Raw genomic sequence first — 19,824 nt, forward strand, 5'->3', positions numbered from 1 at the left:
AAAATTTGATGCATAGTACATAATTGAGATAATATTAGTGTTGTAGGTACATAACTTATGTAAGTAATAAACAAAAAAATATTCAAATATGGCTATTATGATTTATTTTGAAAAAACCAAAAATTTGGAAAAAAAAAAATTTAGGACCGAGCCGGGTCACCGGTTTTTTTGAAAACCGGCTGGGTCGGACCGGGTCGCACCGATTCTGATGCATGGCCGGTCCGTTACTTCAACCAGACCGGTTATATGACCGGTTTACCGGTTCCCAGATCGACCCGGCTGAGTTGGTCCGATTTTAATAACTACGTGGTCCATTTACTTTATTATATATCAAAAAAAATATTTCTGCAATTATTGCATATAAGTTATTAATATTTATTCTCAAAATAATATCATTTTGAGATTAAAATATTAAAATTTATAATTATAAATATTATAATAACTCTGAAATAAATTAAAATTATAAAAACATTATGATTTTCGTCCCAAAACAATATCGTATTGGACTTATTGCAGATAATTTATCTGCTTATATACAGTAACTGCAGAAAAACACTTTTATATACAGGGGAAAACAACTATCTCATAACAGATTATATGGTTCATTTACCGTATTATATATAGGGAAAAACAACTATATCATGAGAGAGTTATTTTTTTTTAATAAGTGAATCTTTGATTTTTATATAGATTTTGTTTAATAGATGTGAGTCCTATATAAAATATGTTTATAATATAAAATACTTATCATTTACTGTATAAAAAAATAGAAACCCTTATATATATTTTAGACCCATGAGATTTTAAATGATTATAGAAGTGTATTATTTAGTACCATGTGATTATATAAATGTATCACTTAAGTCTTATGATTTAAACTCATCTTTTATATTTATTATAATTATATTGTATACCATTTAAAACCATAATTAGTTGGTTCATAGGTCTTTCTTATTTTTACAAGAATATTAAAAAATTTGATTCACTCAATAAACTTTTTTTTTTTTTTTTGTAATACTCAATCAACTTTTTGGTCACGACACTATAGAGTAGTTTGAATTAAAATCCATAGTTCTTTCTTTAGATAAGTGACATGTAATATAATTTTAATTTATAGTTGAAATTAGTGATTTAACTTGATCTTGAGTCAATCCTCCTTAATTGATGCTAATTTAATATAAGCTTATTAACAATAAATATTTACTTTTTTTTAAGAAAAAGGAAATAATATGAGCTTTTTGCATTTTATTTTATTGTCACGTTTTCTTTTTTCGATATCTCTCCTTCCTTATTAGTCATATAAGAAATATTATATTTATAAATTCTTGCAAATTATATTATGTATTATAAATAATATATAATCAAATAATATATACTACCGGTAATATAGTTTATACTCTAATCATATGTAACTAATATGTCCTTACCTCGCCAACACCTATACTCGTAGGCATAGCATGAGTGCTAGAAATTTGACTTCCTTATTAGCAGAAGTAGGAGTATAGGCATAGCATAGTGTTTTGATCTTCTGTTTGTTTGTTTTTATTTTTAATTTTTGACGATTTGTAGGGTGGTGACTTGTGAAGTCAAGAAATTAGGACGCGCTGCAGTGGAGTACAGGAATTGAAGTGGGGTTGTGACTTGTGAGGAGGGGACCCCATTCACTATCCGTACTTCTTCGTTAGAGAGTGCAACTTTCCGGTAATCTCCAGCTATATTTCATTATCCACTCTTCTTTTGCCACCTCTCATTCCTGCAGCATGTAACAAACAGCCACTTTCTTTATCACCTTATAACTATTTATTTATGCACGTAACCAAAAATGTTACGTGTTAGATAAAGAAAATTTTGCTACATTGTATAGCGAAATTTTTCCTGTTTGACACGTGACATTTTTAGTTTTAACGTGGCATATTTCGTTATATCGTGTAGCGAATTATTTGCACACATATTTCACTACACAGTGTAACGAAATATACCACGTGATATTTTGGCAAAAATTACTGTTAGCATGGCATTTTGATGTGTTTTTTTGCCAACAGTGGCACTTTGGCCACTGTTCCGATATTAGTTCTAACACTTCTACCATTTATCTTTACTTTCAAACTTAATATTCTTAACCTAGTATATTTTCTAAGAATAGTCCTATTTTATTTTTATTTTTTGAGTTATTTCACTGGTACTTATTTATACCGTGAAATACCCGATATTAGTTCACAACCCATACTCACATAATTCTCTAATAATTTCACACTACAATGTCTTGTAAATATTATGGTGCATAAATCTATATTTTTTTTTTAGTTCCGGGTATTTTTCTATACTTACTGTTTCTATCGCAGTACTGGCAGTATCAGCATTTTTTCACCGAAAATGACTAAATTCCAATAATTAACATTTCCTGCTAATATTATCATAATTATCATTATCTTTAAGTTTCGGGCAAGTTTGCCTACTGCATTTTTACCGCGATACCTTCAATATTTATTCTTTTCTTAAAAAGGTGCTTCAGCTTAAATTAATTAAAATAATAAAATCATTCATTTAATAATCTCACTTAATTATTATTTAATTTCTAAAATTATAATTTAACGGTGCAGGTCCTTACATATTTCGTATCATGTCAATTCAACACCTTTTTTTTTCTCTTTTTAGAAGAAAAATTATTACTTACCGTAACAGTACTAATAGTAATTTAGGTTCACATAAAAAATTTAACCATATGATAAACAATTTATAACTTATCTAAATTAGAAATATATTGTTATCACACTTGGCCCGATCATCGACTCTATTGAGATAACGGGTCATTGAGTCATTAGTTCAACCGGTGAATTATTGGTTGGATCATTTGAATTGGATAGCTACGTATAAATTTATATTTCATACTTTAATTTTTTTAAAAATATATATCATAAAAATACACATTTATGGGGCCTAAATCAAACATAGAAAAACAAGTACGTTGTCAATCATAATATAGAAACCTACACATCTACCCATAAAAGCAAGGTCAAAATCATCACCAAAAAACTAATGATTCAAAATGTACATCTTCGACTCAAACAAAAATAAAAGAATATGATTTAAATTATTTGTGATTAATTATGATAGAACGGCACTCCTCACAATAAGTATTTTTCTTTTTGGGTATCTGAGGAGGGCAAAGTCCAAAACAAAGAAAACTATAAAGAAATGGGGCAAAAGAAGAAGCACCCCCAAATCACAATACACAATAGGAGCTAAATCTAAAGGAACAAAGGTAAATAATTGGTAGCATTATGCCATTCCAAGGGCATGCTTTGCTAGCCAATCCGCCCCCAATTGACTGCCTTGGTATGTAACTAAAACAGGCCTGCCAATCTTTCTTTGTCCAATCTAGGATCTTCTTCTCCAGTTGGCTAAGGTTCCACAATCGTTTGCATTAAGGTTGTTAATAGTTGCCATAACATCCCCTTTAATGATGTATACTTCATGCACATGTTTTCAGCAAACTCCAGAGCTTTAAAAATACCCCATAATTCAGCTTCTTCAAGAGAGTAGATGCAAATTTTGAAACAAAAGTCCCCCTTCTGAATGCCTTTCTCATTACAAGCAATGCCTGTGTTTGACGCTCAAATTGGTTTATGGGAGCATCCTTTCAATCCCACTATCCTTTTCATTTTCCAAGACCATATGACATACAAACTAATCATAACAAATCAAAAAGTTAAAGGTGGGAAGCTTTACTCCCCCATCGACCAAGACAAGAAAAAGCACTCAGTTTATAATCCTATCGGAAAAACATATATCAAGTTGTGCCTATCGTTAATGGGTGGGTTATAAATGAACCGATAAGTTTTTGATTTTTACAAAACCAGTTGGTCGTTTATAAAAACAAGTGAAAAAAAAAGTAAAACAATAGCATAAAATAAATGAGATGATATCAACTGAAACAAAATAGCAAATTAAGGTTAATAATAATAGCTATATCAAATAAAATTAATATAGGAAAACACATCAACTATAACATATACGACATAAATCTCCAATGTCATTGAGAAGAACTAGGGTCACAATGTAGTGTTTTATTGTAGCGAATGTAGGGTCCTAACGTGGAGAAGAGGATGGGTGCAATAAAAAAAATAAATATGATTTGTAATATAGTGTGTGGCATACAAAAAACAATATGATCTAACGTTAATACAATCTATGTAGCAACACGATTTAATATTAAATAATATTTTTAATTTATATAGTGTATATTTCATTTAATAATTTAATAAAAAAGTGAAACTAAATTAATAATACCCATCAACACGTTATAAAGATGGAAACTTTAATAAAAAAAATAAGAACTGGGATGAGAAAAAGATATAATATCAGATAGAGAGATCAAATCATATTAGAGAGAGATCAGAGAGAAGGAGATACAACAAGAACGTGATAGGAACTGACAACAATGATGCTGAGATGATCTCTTATCTACTTAAGGGGAAAAAAGACAAAAAAATAAAATTGATATGATCAGGTGGAAGCTTTATTAATATATTTTAATTTTAAAAATTTTTTTTTTTTAAAAAAATAAAAAAAATTACGAAAATGCCATTTGACCGTGTCGGACACGGTCAAATTCGCGTGTCGGAATGGTTAACGTGTCGGAAAAAGTTGACCGCGTGTCCAACACCGTGTCGGAACGTGTCGCCGTGTCGGAGCGTGTCAGACACGACTCTCCCTGTTTCTACAAGTGTCTGTGCTTCCTTGAATGCAATAGTGTGTGGCATACACCGATGCATTCGTACTATCCATATGTAACTGGACAAATAAAAATAAAAATGACAGCGTGACAAAAAGGGAAGCAGTTTTGTAAATAATTTAAAAAGAATCACAACTTCGTAAATTGCTGTACCCATGAGGGTGGGGATTAATAAAAAAGCCCATGTTTAATCCCATTAGCCCATTTTTTGTCATATGGGCCCCAGGATGAGCTTCTCCTATTGGGCTTGTGAATTTATTTTCATTTTAACACCAACCTAAATGAATTATTGGAAGATTTATCGGATAATTCAGCTTCGCAGAGAAGAAAAAAAGCATACATTCACATTGCATACTAAAATTAGTATATGTTTATTTCTTATGGATTGAATATCAAAAAAATAATTATTTTCTTGAAATTCAAATTCTCTTTATGTTATTATTACAATGAATTTTTATATCCACATGATTTCTAACTTACTAAAGTAACTATACCTCCTCTATCTTGTACCAGAAAAAAGAAGAGAGGAGAGTAACTATACCTCCTCTGTATAAAGGACTGAATCTAGGTCATGAATAAAATGAATTTCACACACACTGATGTATTATTTTAAGACCATAAATGTCCTCACACTCTTTTACACACATTGTGGAGTTAGTCCTTTCCTGCGCATAAGCTTGCCATAATTAAGTGCTTCCAGTTGGTTTCGAATCCATGCAATATAGGTACAGTCTATCAGTAAGATTTCAATTGAGGCACAACTCAGTGTTACAGATATTGATATATGCATTCATATTTAATTAATCCTTCATTTTGAAAAGAGAAATAACAATTTAGAAATTACTACAACAATCTACTAAAATCACAAAATATTTTATTTTTCTAATCAGTCATTTGCAAATCTAAGTAATTTGTTCGAGTACTATGACTGTCATACAAGGAGCGGTTCTCCCAATATATATTATTATTTAGGACTGTAGTTAAAAGGAAAAAAAAAGCTCATTGTATTTGAAGCAATAATAATTGATACTAAAAACACATATAAACAAACATGTGTTTCAAATTTTAATACTATATCTTTACTATAAATTAACTCTAAATAGTTTCAATTTTTGAAAACAACATTCTTTATTAATTGTTATACACATCAGAAAAGTCATCTCCCAAAGACAATTATATTACACTAAATATTTATGGGGGATAATATGGGGATCGGTTCATTTCATTGACTATTCCCCATAATTAATGTAGTTTAAGAGCGCCAGCTATTAACCCTTTCTTCTTCTTCATTTTTTTATTTTATTTTTTATATTCATTTATTAATTCGTGATTAATTTGATTCGAGGTGGATCCCGAAATTAAAGTTTTAAATTTCTTCCCGAGACGGTACTAGGGAGGATCGAACACACGTTCTCATCCCTATTGTTCAATTTTTTGACATCAACTGAGCTATCATCATTTGATTTTTAAAATACTTTGAACCCATCCCTCCTCTCTAATGGAAATTCTTTAAATAGTTTCTCATACAATATAGAGAAAAAACAAGCGAACCTCACCTACTATTTCATGGACATATGAAGCCTATATTTTAAGGGAAATTATTGTCTCATTTTACATGAGATAACTATCTTATGCTATTCTCACATAAAAAGTTGTGCCATCACTTTTTTTTTTCTTTTTTTTTAATAGGTGGTGGGTTCCACCACATCATGGGTCTATGGTAGAAGATATTATCTCCAATAACATAAGAGAAATAAAACCCATATTTTAAAGACAAAATAGTCTTATTCTTCATGGACATATTTTAACTTATTCTTGCAAGCAACGTACAATGGCTTGTGGTTACCAAATCCTACTTTAATTACAAATAAACGTTTACACTTTACACTTTGTCAAATTGTCTAATTAATTGCCATATGGAGCTACCAAAGAGTAGAAAAATTCCAACTGGACACAAAGTTGAGCCCGAAGAGAAGTGTTCAACGGCAGACAACTTCGACTACTACCTATTCATGTAGAATACAAATACACGCATTTTGTTTGACAAAGTGAACCCTTCATTCTCACCCCTTTCAAAATCATAAGTTTCCCATCCTATAAATACATTCGCTTGAGCATATGTTTTCTCAATATCCTCCTAATTAATTAGTAGCCAACAACATCAAATAACACTCTCCTCCTTGTCGTGTGCTTAAATTAATTAGTTATATCATTCAATCTCCTGAGTTTCCCACTGCCATTTAGCAAAATAACAACACAATGTTGGATAGTGCTCCAAACATGCAGCTAACAATGGTTTCAAGCTTGGTTCTGATCATTCTGTCTATTTCATCATTGGGCTCAGCAACACTGCAGGTGGGTTTCTATAGCTCCACATGTCCATCTGCTGAGGCAATTGTCAGAAGAGAAGTCAACAAAGCAATTTCTCTCAACCCTGGAATAGGTGCTGGTCTTATTAGAACGCATTTCCATGATTGCTTTGTGAGGGTAAGTTCACCCTTCAGAATTTCCTTCTTAAACGTAAATGACATTTCAACTTCTGACTATGTAATTGGTATGCAAGTGTCTAACATTACTATGTCCTCTTCTCTGTCTATATATATATATATATGCAAACAGGGTTGTGATGGTTCAGTGTTACTTGCATCCACACCTGGTAACCCGCCTGTTGAGAGAGACAACTTCATAAACAATCCAAGCTTACGTGGGTTTGAAGTGATTGAGGATGCCAAGTCTCAATTGGAGTCAGCATGTCCTCACACAGTCTCATGTGCTGACATTATCGCCTTTGCAGCTCGAGACTCTGCTCTCAAACTTGGTGGCATTAACTACGACGTTCCATCAGGACGCAGAGATGGTCGTGTCTCCATCGGTGATGAAGTGCCAAAAAATGTACCAGCACCAACCTTCAATGTTGATCAACTTGTTGGCAATTTTGCAAGAAAAGGGTTGTCAGCAGATGAAATGGTGACACTTTCAGGAGCCCATTCAATTGGTGTATCACACTGTTCCTCCTTCTCTAAACGCCTGTACTCATTCAATGACACATACACTCAAGATCCCTCTATGGATCCTTCATATGCTGCATGGTTGAAAACAAAGTGTCCGCAATCACAGAGCAACACAGACCCAACGGTGGCACTTGATGCAGCCACGCCAATTCGATTGGACAGCAAGTACTATGAGGGAGTGATAAACCATCGTGGGTTGTTGACATCGGACCAGACATTGTGGAGCAGCGAATCAACAAGGGAAATGGTTATAAGCAATGCTAATTATAATCATAATTATAATTATAATTATAATTATAATAATAATAATGGAGCAAGTAATTGGGCTGTGAAGTTTGCAAAGGCAATGGTCCACATGGGTTCTATAGATGTGCTTACTGGCTCAGATGGCGAGATCAGGACAGATTGCAGCTTTGTTAATCGACAATAGCCAGCCGCATTATTCTTCTGAAAAACAAGAGTTGATTTGTTCCAATTAAGTTGCATATATATTTTTTTCCTTCGTATGTTTATGATTTATGGACTAAATGATGTTTAATTACTTCATTCTTTGAATTTTGTAATAATTGAAGTTTTCAGCCTTGTCATCAATTCAAGTGTAAATCCCACTGGGATGTATTTCTTGATCTGTTCTTATAACCTAGTCATTTTACTTTTGTTATTTTATTTATTGCTAAAAAAAAGATTTGGGGTTTGTCATTTTAAAAAACATAAGTTATGTCATTTTAGGAGAGAGAGATAGACATAAAAAATGAAAATCATAGGAGAAAGAAAGTGGACGATTTTTTTTAATTTAAATTTTAAATAATTTGTGTGTGTGTGTTTATCTCTCTCTTAAAATGACATAATTTTATGTCATTTAAAATGACAAACACTTTACCCAAAAAATATTTTCCTACTTTTTTGTTTGAATTATATGGTGGAATCATTAAAAATTTCCATCTTCTTTTGTTTTGGTTGTACATGATTATGTTCTATTTGACATGGTGAAAATAAAAAAAATAAAGAAAAATAAAAAGGGCTTTTCAAAGAAATCTATATTATTGAAAAAGAATTATGCTTTCAAACACTCAAGTGCATGTGTTGATGTAAACGGCCGTAGGTAATTAGCTAGAGTTATTTTCGAGGGACTTTTCTTTTCTCTGATGTTCAAGTCAATGATGTTGAGTTTTCGTAGAAGAATGTGCATATTGTAAGAAAAAATAGAATTAGGATTACATGAAATTAGAATATCAAAGGTTTAGCTTACTTATTGAAGATATGATTTTTGGTATCTCAAAAGATTGTCTTACTTGCTCCGATATTCCTGCAAGGTTCAAAGGATTAGTATCTTCCTCTATAGTTCACGTCACTCCTTGTTCACAACAATTTATAGGGTAAGATGTAGATCGATTGTTTTCCAACTTACCACAAATGCAGTGGAGACCTAGCCAAATTTATTAGTCTTAACCCCCTTCCCATCATAGACATATGGATTAGGCCTATCTTGTTATTCGTATTGGTCAATGTTATAGATATTTAAACCCAAACAAAAGGATCTCTTAATTAAGCGGTCTTTATAGTGCACCCCTTTATAGATATTGACTTAACCCATATTTTTTAAAACAAGAAAAATTATAATTGTTTGCAACCCACAATAATTACAAAAATTCTAGCATTTTCCCACTTGAGAAAAATCATTTGTATAATTTTAATTTTAAAAGAAAACAAGTTATTTGAAAATGACTCTTTGACTAAGGACTAATTTTTTTAATGTGATAATATTTGAAGAAAACTCATGATCTAAGGTGTGATATTAAAATATGACTCAATCCAATTAAAGTCAAACAACAATGAACGAGTTGGAAATTACATCCATTATTGATATAAGACCTTCTACGGTAACAAATGTCATTTGACTCCATCAACTAGTCATTACATTAGTATGGAGTGTAGCAAGAAAATAGCATACTTTATGATCCAACAACAATCAAACTATTATTTTCTTTGTCAGTCCTCACTATTACTCTCAAATGACTTAGAGCTAGAGAAATTGAGTGAAAATCATCATACACTTGAATATGATGTCAACCACAGGCCTAGTGGTCCTAAAGATCCAATTTTCATGGTACCACTATCTCACAAGCTCCAATATAGTGTTAACCATAGACATGATTGTCCTGACGATACTGAGTTTCAAAATCTCATTATCATGCCTCAAACTTAAATATACTATCATCCACAAACATGAAGGTTTTGACGACATTGAGTTCTAAAATCTCATCATCATGCCTCAAACTCCAATATAATGTCAACTACAGGCATTGTAATCCCAATGACTTTAAGTTTCAAAATCTCATTATTATGCCTCAAACTCCAGTATTGTGTCAACCACAAATATGGTGGTTCTATTGACACTAAGTTCCAAAGTTTCACAATAGATATACATTAACATATATACTTAAACATGTATAACAAAAAAACTCAACTCAAGTTGTCAGCTGGGGGATACCCTGAGTTATAGTCGGAAAAAAAAATTCAACGCATAATCAATTACTCACAGTGAAAGGAATACGTCAACTAAACACCAAAAGTGTCTAAACTAAAAGGTGGAACATGATAAGTAAATAGCAAAAACTAAACCCCCAACTACGTACTTCAAAAGAACTCACAATGCCCATGTTCACAATATGCATTCAAATGATCTCTCTTCATACATACATATATATATATATATATATATATATATATATATATATATATATATATATATATGCTCAATAATTATCTCATTCATATACAAGACAGGAAAAAAGAATCTACTCCCATTGACCATGAGGTAAATACACGGGCTAAACTAATTTTCCTTGAAACTCAACGAAGTCACTACCTTATCAAATCATCATTAAAATAAAATATAATAATTCAATATTTCGAGACTTTAACATTAAATTCATTTTTCCATCACAAAAAATAAAATAAAATCCTTATTAAGCATTGTGGAATTAACTAATTAATTTAGTTAAGTGTGAGTACAAAGAATATTCATACCATAAAACCAAAGGGAACTTGCTCTTAATGTCAGTAATTAGTTTGGCCATAAAGATGTGGGAATTAGTTATTGGGTATACATGTAAGATTGGTGAGAGTGTTCTAGTTACTGATGGAGGGTAGCTATAACATTGTTGCTGCATTTTGATGAAGTTACAATATTGAAAAAATTAATCCCAAACTATCTTTTGATACTGTAAAATTATCTTTTAATTATGTTTTCGTACTTAGTCAGTAGCTTTAGCTTAGTTTATTTATTAGTTATGATTTTAGGTCATAGTTTAGTCCCTAATCATTATTTTACGCTTATTGCTTCACTTAGAGCCGTAACTTTATATAATCTTCGTATGAACAATACTTGGACTCACACATCCCTTTATTACTTGTGACACATGCCCTTGCTGCGTATTTGTGTGATTATTATTTGATTGTGAAACTGTACAACACGAATAACCTACAAAAAGATTAACTGGGGTCAATTTCGGGTTCGTGGGTTGACACGCGACGCGATATGAATTTTTTTGGGTTAGATTTTGCCAACATGAACATAGCACGAATTTGAAAACAGGTTGACTCGAACATGAATTTTTCGTGTCATGTTCGTGTCGTGTGAGTGGGTCGTGTTGAACATTAGGGGTGATAATTTTTGACATGATACGAACGCTAGACAAAAAATTCGTGTTTGGGTCGACCAATTTTCAAATTTATGTCATGTTTGGGTTGGCAAAAGTTGACTCGAAAAAATTGGTGTCATGTCATATGTCAACTCGCGAATCCATAATTAACCGCATTACATTTTATACTGGTTATTCTTGTCATTTCATGTTGTAGAAATCCACATAATAAGCAATACCCTATGAGTTTGCGGGTTATTCGTGTCGTGACGTCTCAAACTGCAAAATAAGCAGATTGTATTCGTGTCGAAGGTTTTAACATTATTTCAAATTTGCGTTGAGTGTATTCGTGTTAGTGTCGAACTCATGTCGTATCGTGTCAATTTGAACTGCCTCCCCTAAATTTTATTCTTTTCCTATTTTCATTTTTCAACACCTTTTATTCTCTTTTTTGACGAAAATTTATTATTTACCCTGACGGTACTAATAGTAATTTAGGTTCACATAAAAAATTTAACCATATGATAAACAATTTCTAACTTGAATCTAAATTAGGAACACAATGTTATCAGACTCGACCGGGTCATCGACCCGGTTGGGGTATCGGGTCATTGAGTCATTAATTCAACCGATGGGTTATGGGTTGGACTGTTTGAATCAGATAGATAAATATAAATTTATATTTTATACTTGAATTTTTCAAAAAAAAAAATATAACATAAAAACAAACATTTATGAGGTCAAAATCAAAAATAGAAAAACAAATACGTTGTAAGTCATAATAAAGAAACCTACACATCTACCCATAAAAGCAAGGTCAAAATCATCACCAAAAAACTAATAATTCAAAACGTACATCTTCCACTCAGACAAAAACAAAAGAATAAGATTTAAATTATTTGTGATTAATTATAATAGAAGGGAACTCCTCATAAGAAGCCTTTTTTTTTTTTTGGTATTTGTGGAGGGCAAAGTCCAAAACAAAGAAAACTACAAAGAAATGGGGGCAGGAGAAGAAACACCCCCAAATCACAATACACAATAGAAGCTAAATCTAAAGGAACAAAGGTAAATAATTGGTAGCATTATACCACTCCAAGGGCATGCTTTGTGTTGGCCTTGTTAATGTTTATGCAAGAACTGCAAAATTATACGTAACCACAAGTAATATAGGGTCTTTGAGCCCCAGTTGTCGTTCCCACAAGGATCTTGACAATGTGAATTAATTACAAAAATTGTAAATGCTAAACTGAAGAAAAATAAAAATTATCCACAAGGGGAACAAAAAATGAAAAATAACTGAAATGCAATGTATAGACTTCTTTTTGTATTTTTCTAAGTTACTTGTGAATTGTTGATTTATATGAAAAGAAAATAAAGATACAAAAATAACTTCAATCTATTTTTTTTTTTTTTTTGGCTTTCTGGACTATTCTATATGTTGTTCATTTTAAAATGCAGTCAGGAAAATTGTTAGAGTATTAAAATCGGAAAAAGCAAGAGATAAGATTGGGTAAAAATATTTAAAAAAAAATCAGGTTAAGCTTTCGGTTAACCCTTCCAACAGCAATGAAAGAAATGCTAATTACAAATTGCTCAATTCAAATTCCCAGTTAACGGATCACTTTTTTTTATTTTAATCTCTTAAAATCATTTTATCCACAACCTTCATTCACACATCTCTTGCTAAATGCAGTGAGGACTCGTGTATTTCAAGTCCAAAGTTACGTGGTGGATGCCCTCATCTTTAAGTGACAGCCCTTGAATGATCTCTCATTCAAGCCCATGTGTTTAATGCATTTTCCAGAAGCAGCTACCTCTCGATAACTTCTTCCTAATTAAACATTTAACAATAGGCCTAAATGAAAAATGTTTAAACAACAAGCATGGCATTAAACAACTGAGAATCAAAATTTAACAACAGTAATTAGCAAGCATTCAACACTGAGGTTCGGGTAACCTAGACGCAACCTTCAAAGGTTTAGCTCATCATACCCGTAAGGGTTGAGCTACAAAAACAACAAACAAAAATTAAAAAGAAATTGCAACTCAACTAGAAATCACTATGCAGAAGCTATAACCACAAAATAACTCTGCTACAGTGCTCAGAAACAAAATTAAAACTACTCAGCAAAATAAAATTGAAGACAGAAAAGAAAAGAGAAGACTAGAAAGAAGACAAAGTAGAGCCTTGCATGGTGCTAATTGCTCCATTTATAGTGCGCCTTCTACACACGCATGGGCTTTGGGCCGTTCGTCAGCATCCACACGCGCTCCTCTTGTAAAAATCGTGTGATTCCTTTGCAAAGACAGCAACCACACTCCAAAAATTGCTTCAGCCAACAATCCTAACAAACTCCAGCTCACCCAATCAGTTATAGGTAGTGTTTGGCATTTTCTTTTGAAAGGAAAATGGCTAAGGTCAGTGTTTTGGGTTGAACGCTCAGCTTAAGGGACAATGGTTGAAGGCCTAAGGCTCGATGGATAAACAAAAATTAAAGACCAAGTGTGGCTTGGTGGTTTGATTTGTAAAGAAAAATCAAGATGGAAAGATGGTCAGTGTGAAATGATGGCTGGTGTGAGGTGTGGTTCAAAGGTGCACCCAATGAGAAAAAAGGCTAGGGTTCGATGATGCATGTGAGAATGAGAGAAAGAGGTCAGGACTCCATCAGTTGCAATACTGATTATGGACTAGATTGAGCCACGTCTACCCCTCAGCTTATCTTTTCTTTCTTCTTCCAGCTTTACCCTTGGGCCATTGCTTAAGTGGACTTGTCTCTCAAATGCAAAACTTTTGGGCTGTAGAAACCTGAAATGCCAAAATTATAACCCATTACTTCTAGTTTACCCAAAATATTAAACTTAACTGAAAATGGGTTAAAATTAACATCCAATTCTTTCCTTTTTATCTTTTAAGCTCAACAATTATGTGATTTAAGTCTCAATTCAGTTTATAATCCTATCGAAAAAACATATATCGAGTTGTGCCTATCGTTAGTGGGTGGGTTATAAATGAATTGATAAGTTATTGATTTTTACAAAACCGGCCGATCGTTTGTAAAAACAAGTGAAAAATAAAGTAAAACAATATCATAAAATAAATGAGATGGTATCAACTGAAATAAAATAGCAAAATAAGGTTAATAGTAATAGCTCTATCAAATAAAATTAGGGAAAAGTGTCTATACTTTTAAATTACACAACTTACATCCTTTCACTCTCACAAAGAGGTGGGACCCACAACTTTATTTTTTTTTTGTCAACTCTCTCTCCTCCTTTATCTATCTTTTTCTCTCTTTTAAAATGACACAACTTTACATCCTTCAAAATTATACACACTTTTCCCATAAAATTAATATAGGAAAACACATCAACTATAACATATACGACATAAATCTCCAATGTCATTGAGAAGACCTAGGGTCACAATGTAGTGTTTTATCGTAGCGAATGTAGTAGAGAAGAGAATGGGTGCATTACTTAGATGGAAAGGCCAGCTAGTTAGCGCTTTTTAGTTTTTCCTTTTATTTATATAAAAAAACAATGTGATCTAACGTTAGTGCAATAGTGCGTGGCATACACCTATTTTCACTCAATGGCCAAAACCTGCCTTTAGGAAGTTCATCAACTTTTCAAGCTATTCAATAGCTATCAACTAGTCCATTTAACACTACACTTACCAATGACTACTAACCATCATCAAAACCATATTAAACAAACCTCTAGAATGCATTTTTCACATGAAGGTCATATCCTAGCATTAATGGTTCGTCGAATTTTCATACTACCAATGACCACTACATACACCATTTAACTCTAAACCATAAAAGAACATATCCCATCATCAAAAAATAACAACCAATCATGATTTTCCGTAACCAAAAATCCTTCAAAATCTCATGAAAACCTAAATTCAAACTTCACATTTCAACCGCTTAAATTGCAGTTTCTTACCTTAGTTGTGTTCCAAATCACCAAAGCTTTAATCTCCAAGCTTTAAACCATCAAAAACTACTCATCCAAACCTCTTGAATGAACAATAACCGAAGCCATGAAGGATGGAAATCTCATCATCCAAGGCCTTTCAAGGTGAACTAAGTATAGGGTTTTGTTCCTAGGATCGTAAGCTCCAATTTTTGTCAAAGGAGTTAGGTGTTTTAATGGCTAAATAAGGTTGCAGAATTTTGGAAGAAAGCAACCATGTAGTCACGACTAGGTGCGGGTTCGAGGAAGAAGAAAGAAAGAAATGAAATGATTTCTAATTGCTCAAGTCTTATAACTTAAGAAAAAGTTGACTTTTGACTGTAGTTATTAAAAATTGCAACTAGATCCCTCAAATGATTTTACTTTATAACTTAACCTACAAACATAAGCACTCGTCAATGACATCATTTAAAACCCATGAAATTTCCCAAATTTCCTTATTATTTCATCAAAATTAAGTTTAGGCCAACTTTTGCCTATTTGCAAATTAGCCCCTAAACTTTTTCATATTTGCACTTTGACCCTGTATTTTTCCATAATTACTTTATTGTCTCTAATTGACTTGATTGGCAAGAATTGAATTCTTATTCATATTATCATATTAATCTCATGATTATCTTATCATTCCTTGTGATATATTCCATTTACACAAAGCTTAGTACTGTGGATTATTATAATATGTCCCCTCGATATGTTTCGGTACTTGGATATTGAAGACACTGGCCAACGAATGTAATCCATTAGAGAAACTATCACAATCAAGGGAATAAATAATTGATTGAGTAACAGAAACCTCATCAGTCAATTATTGATATTCTACAAAGAGGCGATACATATTCATGTTATATATATATATTATTGATCTTAGAATACAAGTTCGGGCTTTTAATGGAGCGGCACCGAACCAGATATTCATTTATTGATTATCAAGAGTCTTGATTAATAATAGATGATAGAACCCTTGGCTAGCTCGAGATAAGGGATAAGGCATTGTCTGTTGATGATGACTAATGAGTTACATGATCTTGGACTTTGGGTTCTAGTTTGTACTCAAGATCAAGTGGGAGATTGTTGGGTTTATGCTCTTTTTTTAAAAACTCAATTGGACTCAGTATATGAAAAGAGCTTATAAAATTTAGAGCCTAAAAAGCTTAGGCTAGGATTTGTTGGTAACTATATATATTCTCACTTTTAGTCATTAGCCCCTAGGCAACTGTTGTTGTTGCTGTTGCTGAAGTAAGATTAGTTTTAATAGTGAGAGAGGGCTCATACACTAGCCCCTATTACCCTTTAAGGATAGTTGGGAAGGTTTGCCATAAGCGAGCTTTAACTAGGTGGTTATTCGTGTTGAAACGCTAATCAAGCTAGTTCGAGAAGCCACGTATGTACAAGGGGATCATCTCAAATCTGTGTTACAAAAGATAAGCTTCTATTAAACTAAAATGATGATGATCTAAAACATTCAAAACCATAAGCAACGATCTTAGCGCTTCCGCAGACCCAATTATGCCCAACACAAGGTATCTCTCCAAATCATGGATTTTTTTTGCTCCATGCCTGCACATGTTGTCGCTCCAAATATTGTATTTTCCTTCTCAATGCTCGCACATTTTGTCGCTTCAAATTGGAGTCATGATTTTTTTCCTCCTTTTGGAGTTTTTCCCACGTTATTACTTTTATTATCTCTTTGTTTTTTTTTTTATTATTGATCAAAGTTATTATTGAAAAATTAACATTGATTTAAATCCAAAAATTTTATATAACTCAATTCACCTCACTCTTAAGTTCATCTAGGACCAATAAGTTGATAAAATTGAGCTCAAAGTTACTACATGAAAGCTATCGTAGAATGCTCTAGTATCGGCAGTTTAGATATAAATTGAGCTACAAAATATGGATTTCGATGTTCTTTACCTTTATGGAAATCTTAGATAAAGAGCTATAACATTTTTTATGTCAAGACCTACAAAATATGTGCTATCGTGGAATTCAATCTAGTCTTAGTATTTTTTGTCTTCTTTTTTATTTTTATTCAATTTACATTTTTTTTCTTAAAAATTAATTATTTTTAAATGACTTAACTTGCTATCCTTGAAAATAGGATGGATTCACCTTTCTAACTCATTTTACCAAAATATATATTACCTTATTTTTATTATAATGGTGACGGGTCACAACGGTTGAACCCGCCACCCTAACTTTAGCACCCTGCACATGTTTTTTGAAAAAAAAATGTTGCAATTGGACATTGACATAAACAAAAAGTAAAGGAAGCATGAAGCTGAAAACAGAGATGATGTTGAACGGGGTTATGTTCATTACTTTGACCATCTATCCATTATTATGGTGCTACAAGAGGGCAAGCTATTGTTATAGAAAGTTTATTTAATTTCTTTGTAAATAAATGTCAAGACTTAATCAAGGTGTACTAGTTAAAGGCAACATGCAGCCACCACCAAAAGAGAAGAAAAATTCCCAATGGACTCAAGCTGATATAGGCATCACTCTTTTTCCAAAAGTCGATATGATATATTTACCTAAAATAATAGTTACAGTTGAGCCCGAAGAGAAGTGTTCAACGGCAGACAACTTCGACTACTACCTATTCACGTAGAATACAAATACACGCATTTTGTTTGACAAAGTGAACCCTTCATCTCATTCTCACCCTTTTGAAAATCATAGGTTTCCCATCCTATAAATACATTCGCTTGAGCATAAGTTTTCTCAATCTCCTCCTAATTAATTAGTAGCCAACAACATCAAATACCACTCTCTTCCTTGTCTTGTGCTTAAATTAATTAGTTATATCATTCAATCTCCTGAGTTTCCCACTGCCATTTAGCAAAATAACAACACAATGGTGGATAGTGCTCCAAACATGAAGCTAACAATGGTTTCAAGCTTGGTTATGATCATTCTGTCTATTTCATCATTGGGCTCAGCATCACTGCAGGTGGGTTTCTATAGCTCCACATGTCCATCTGCTGAGGCAATTGTCAGAAGAGCAGTCAACAAAGCAATTTCTCTCAACCCTGGAATAGGTGCTGGTCTTATTAGAACGCATTTCCATGATTGCTTTGTGAGGGTAAGTTCACCCTTCAGAATTTCCTTCTTAAACGTAAATGACATTTCAACTTCTGACTATGTAATTGGTATGCAAGTGTCTAACATCACTATGTCCTCTTCTCTGTCTATATATATATATGTAAACAGGGTTGTGATGGTTCAGTGTTACTTGCATCCACACCCGGTAACCCACCTGCTGAGAGAGACAACTTCATAAACAATCCAAGCTTACGTGGGTTTGAAGTGATTGAGGATGCCAAGTCTCAATTGGAGTCAGCATGTCCTCACACAGTCTCATGTGCTGACATTATCGCCTTTGCAGCTCGAGACTCTGCTCTCAAACTTGGTGGCATTAACTACGACGTTCCATCAGGACGCAGAGATGGTCGTGTCTCCATCGGTGATGAAGTGCCACAAAATGTACCAGCACCAACCTTCAATGTTGATCAACTTGTTGGCAATTTTGCAAGAAAAGGGTTGTCAGCAGATGAAATGGTGACACTTTCAGGAGCCCATTCAATTGGTGTATCACACTGTTCCTCCTTCTCTAAACGTCTGTATTCATTCAATGACACATACACTCAAGATCCCTCTATGGATCCTTCATATGCTGCATGGTTGAAAACAAAGTGTCCGCAACCACCGAGCAACACAGACCCAACGGTGGCACTTGATGCAGCCACGCCAATTCGATTGGACAACAAGTACTATAAGGGAGTGATAAACCATCGTGGGTTGTTGACATCCGATCAGACATTGTGGAGCAGCGAATCAACAAGGCAAATGGTTATAAGCAATGCTAATTATAATCATAATTATAATTATAATTATAAATATAATAATAATAATAATGGAGCAAGTAATTGGGCTGTGAAGTTTGCAATGGCAATGGTCCACATGGGTTCTATAGATGTCCTAACTGGCTCAGATGGCGAGATCAGGACAGATTGCAGCTTTGTTAATCGACAATAGCCAGCCGCATTATTCTTCTGAATAACAAAGAGTTAATTTTTTCCAATTAAGTTGCATATATATTTTTTTCCTTCGTATGTTTATGATTTATGGACTAAATGATGTTTAATTACTTCATTCTTTGAATTTTGTAATAATTGAAGTTTTCAGCCTTGTCATCAATTCAAGTGTAAATCCCACTGGGATGTATTTCTTGATCTGTTCTTATAACCTAGTCATTTTACTTTTGTTATTTTATTTATTGCTAAAAAAAATTTGCGTAGTTTTTTGTTTGAATTATAGGGTGGAGTCATTAAAAGTTTCCATCTTCTTTTGATTTGGTTGTACATGATTATGTTCCATTTGACTTGGTGAAAAGAAAAAAAAATGTAAAAAAGGCCTTTTCAACGAAATCCATATTATTGAAAAA

General features: G+C 32.8%; 2 protein-coding genes across 2 annotated transcripts; both read left to right on the top strand.

Annotated features, from left to right (window-relative positions):
- Nucleotides 1-6,994: 6,994 nt before the first annotated feature.
- Nucleotides 6,995-8,176, top strand: LOC133316322 (peroxidase 5-like). The gene is made up of 2 exons (XM_061518057.1): nt 6,995-7,222; nt 7,355-8,176. Exons 1-2 carry the CDS (start codon nt 6,995-6,997, stop codon nt 8,174-8,176), a joined length of 1,050 nt encoding a protein of 349 aa, XP_061374041.1.
- A 10,058-nt stretch (nt 8,177-18,234) lies between these two features.
- LOC133316323 (peroxidase 5-like) lies at nt 18,235-19,415 on the top strand. Its single transcript, XM_061518058.1, has 2 exons — nt 18,235-18,462; nt 18,591-19,415. Exons 1-2 carry the CDS (start codon nt 18,235-18,237, stop codon nt 19,413-19,415), a joined length of 1,053 nt encoding a protein of 350 aa, XP_061374042.1.
- Nucleotides 19,416-19,824: the final 409 nt, after the last annotated feature.

This window comes from Gastrolobium bilobum, unplaced genomic scaffold, assembly GCF_033153095.1.
Source record: "Gastrolobium bilobum isolate Gb01-03AN ecotype WA unplaced genomic scaffold, APGP_CSIRO_Gbil_v1 utg96564, whole genome shotgun sequence".
NCBI classification, from domain to species: domain Eukaryota; kingdom Viridiplantae; phylum Streptophyta; class Magnoliopsida; order Fabales; family Fabaceae; genus Gastrolobium; species Gastrolobium bilobum.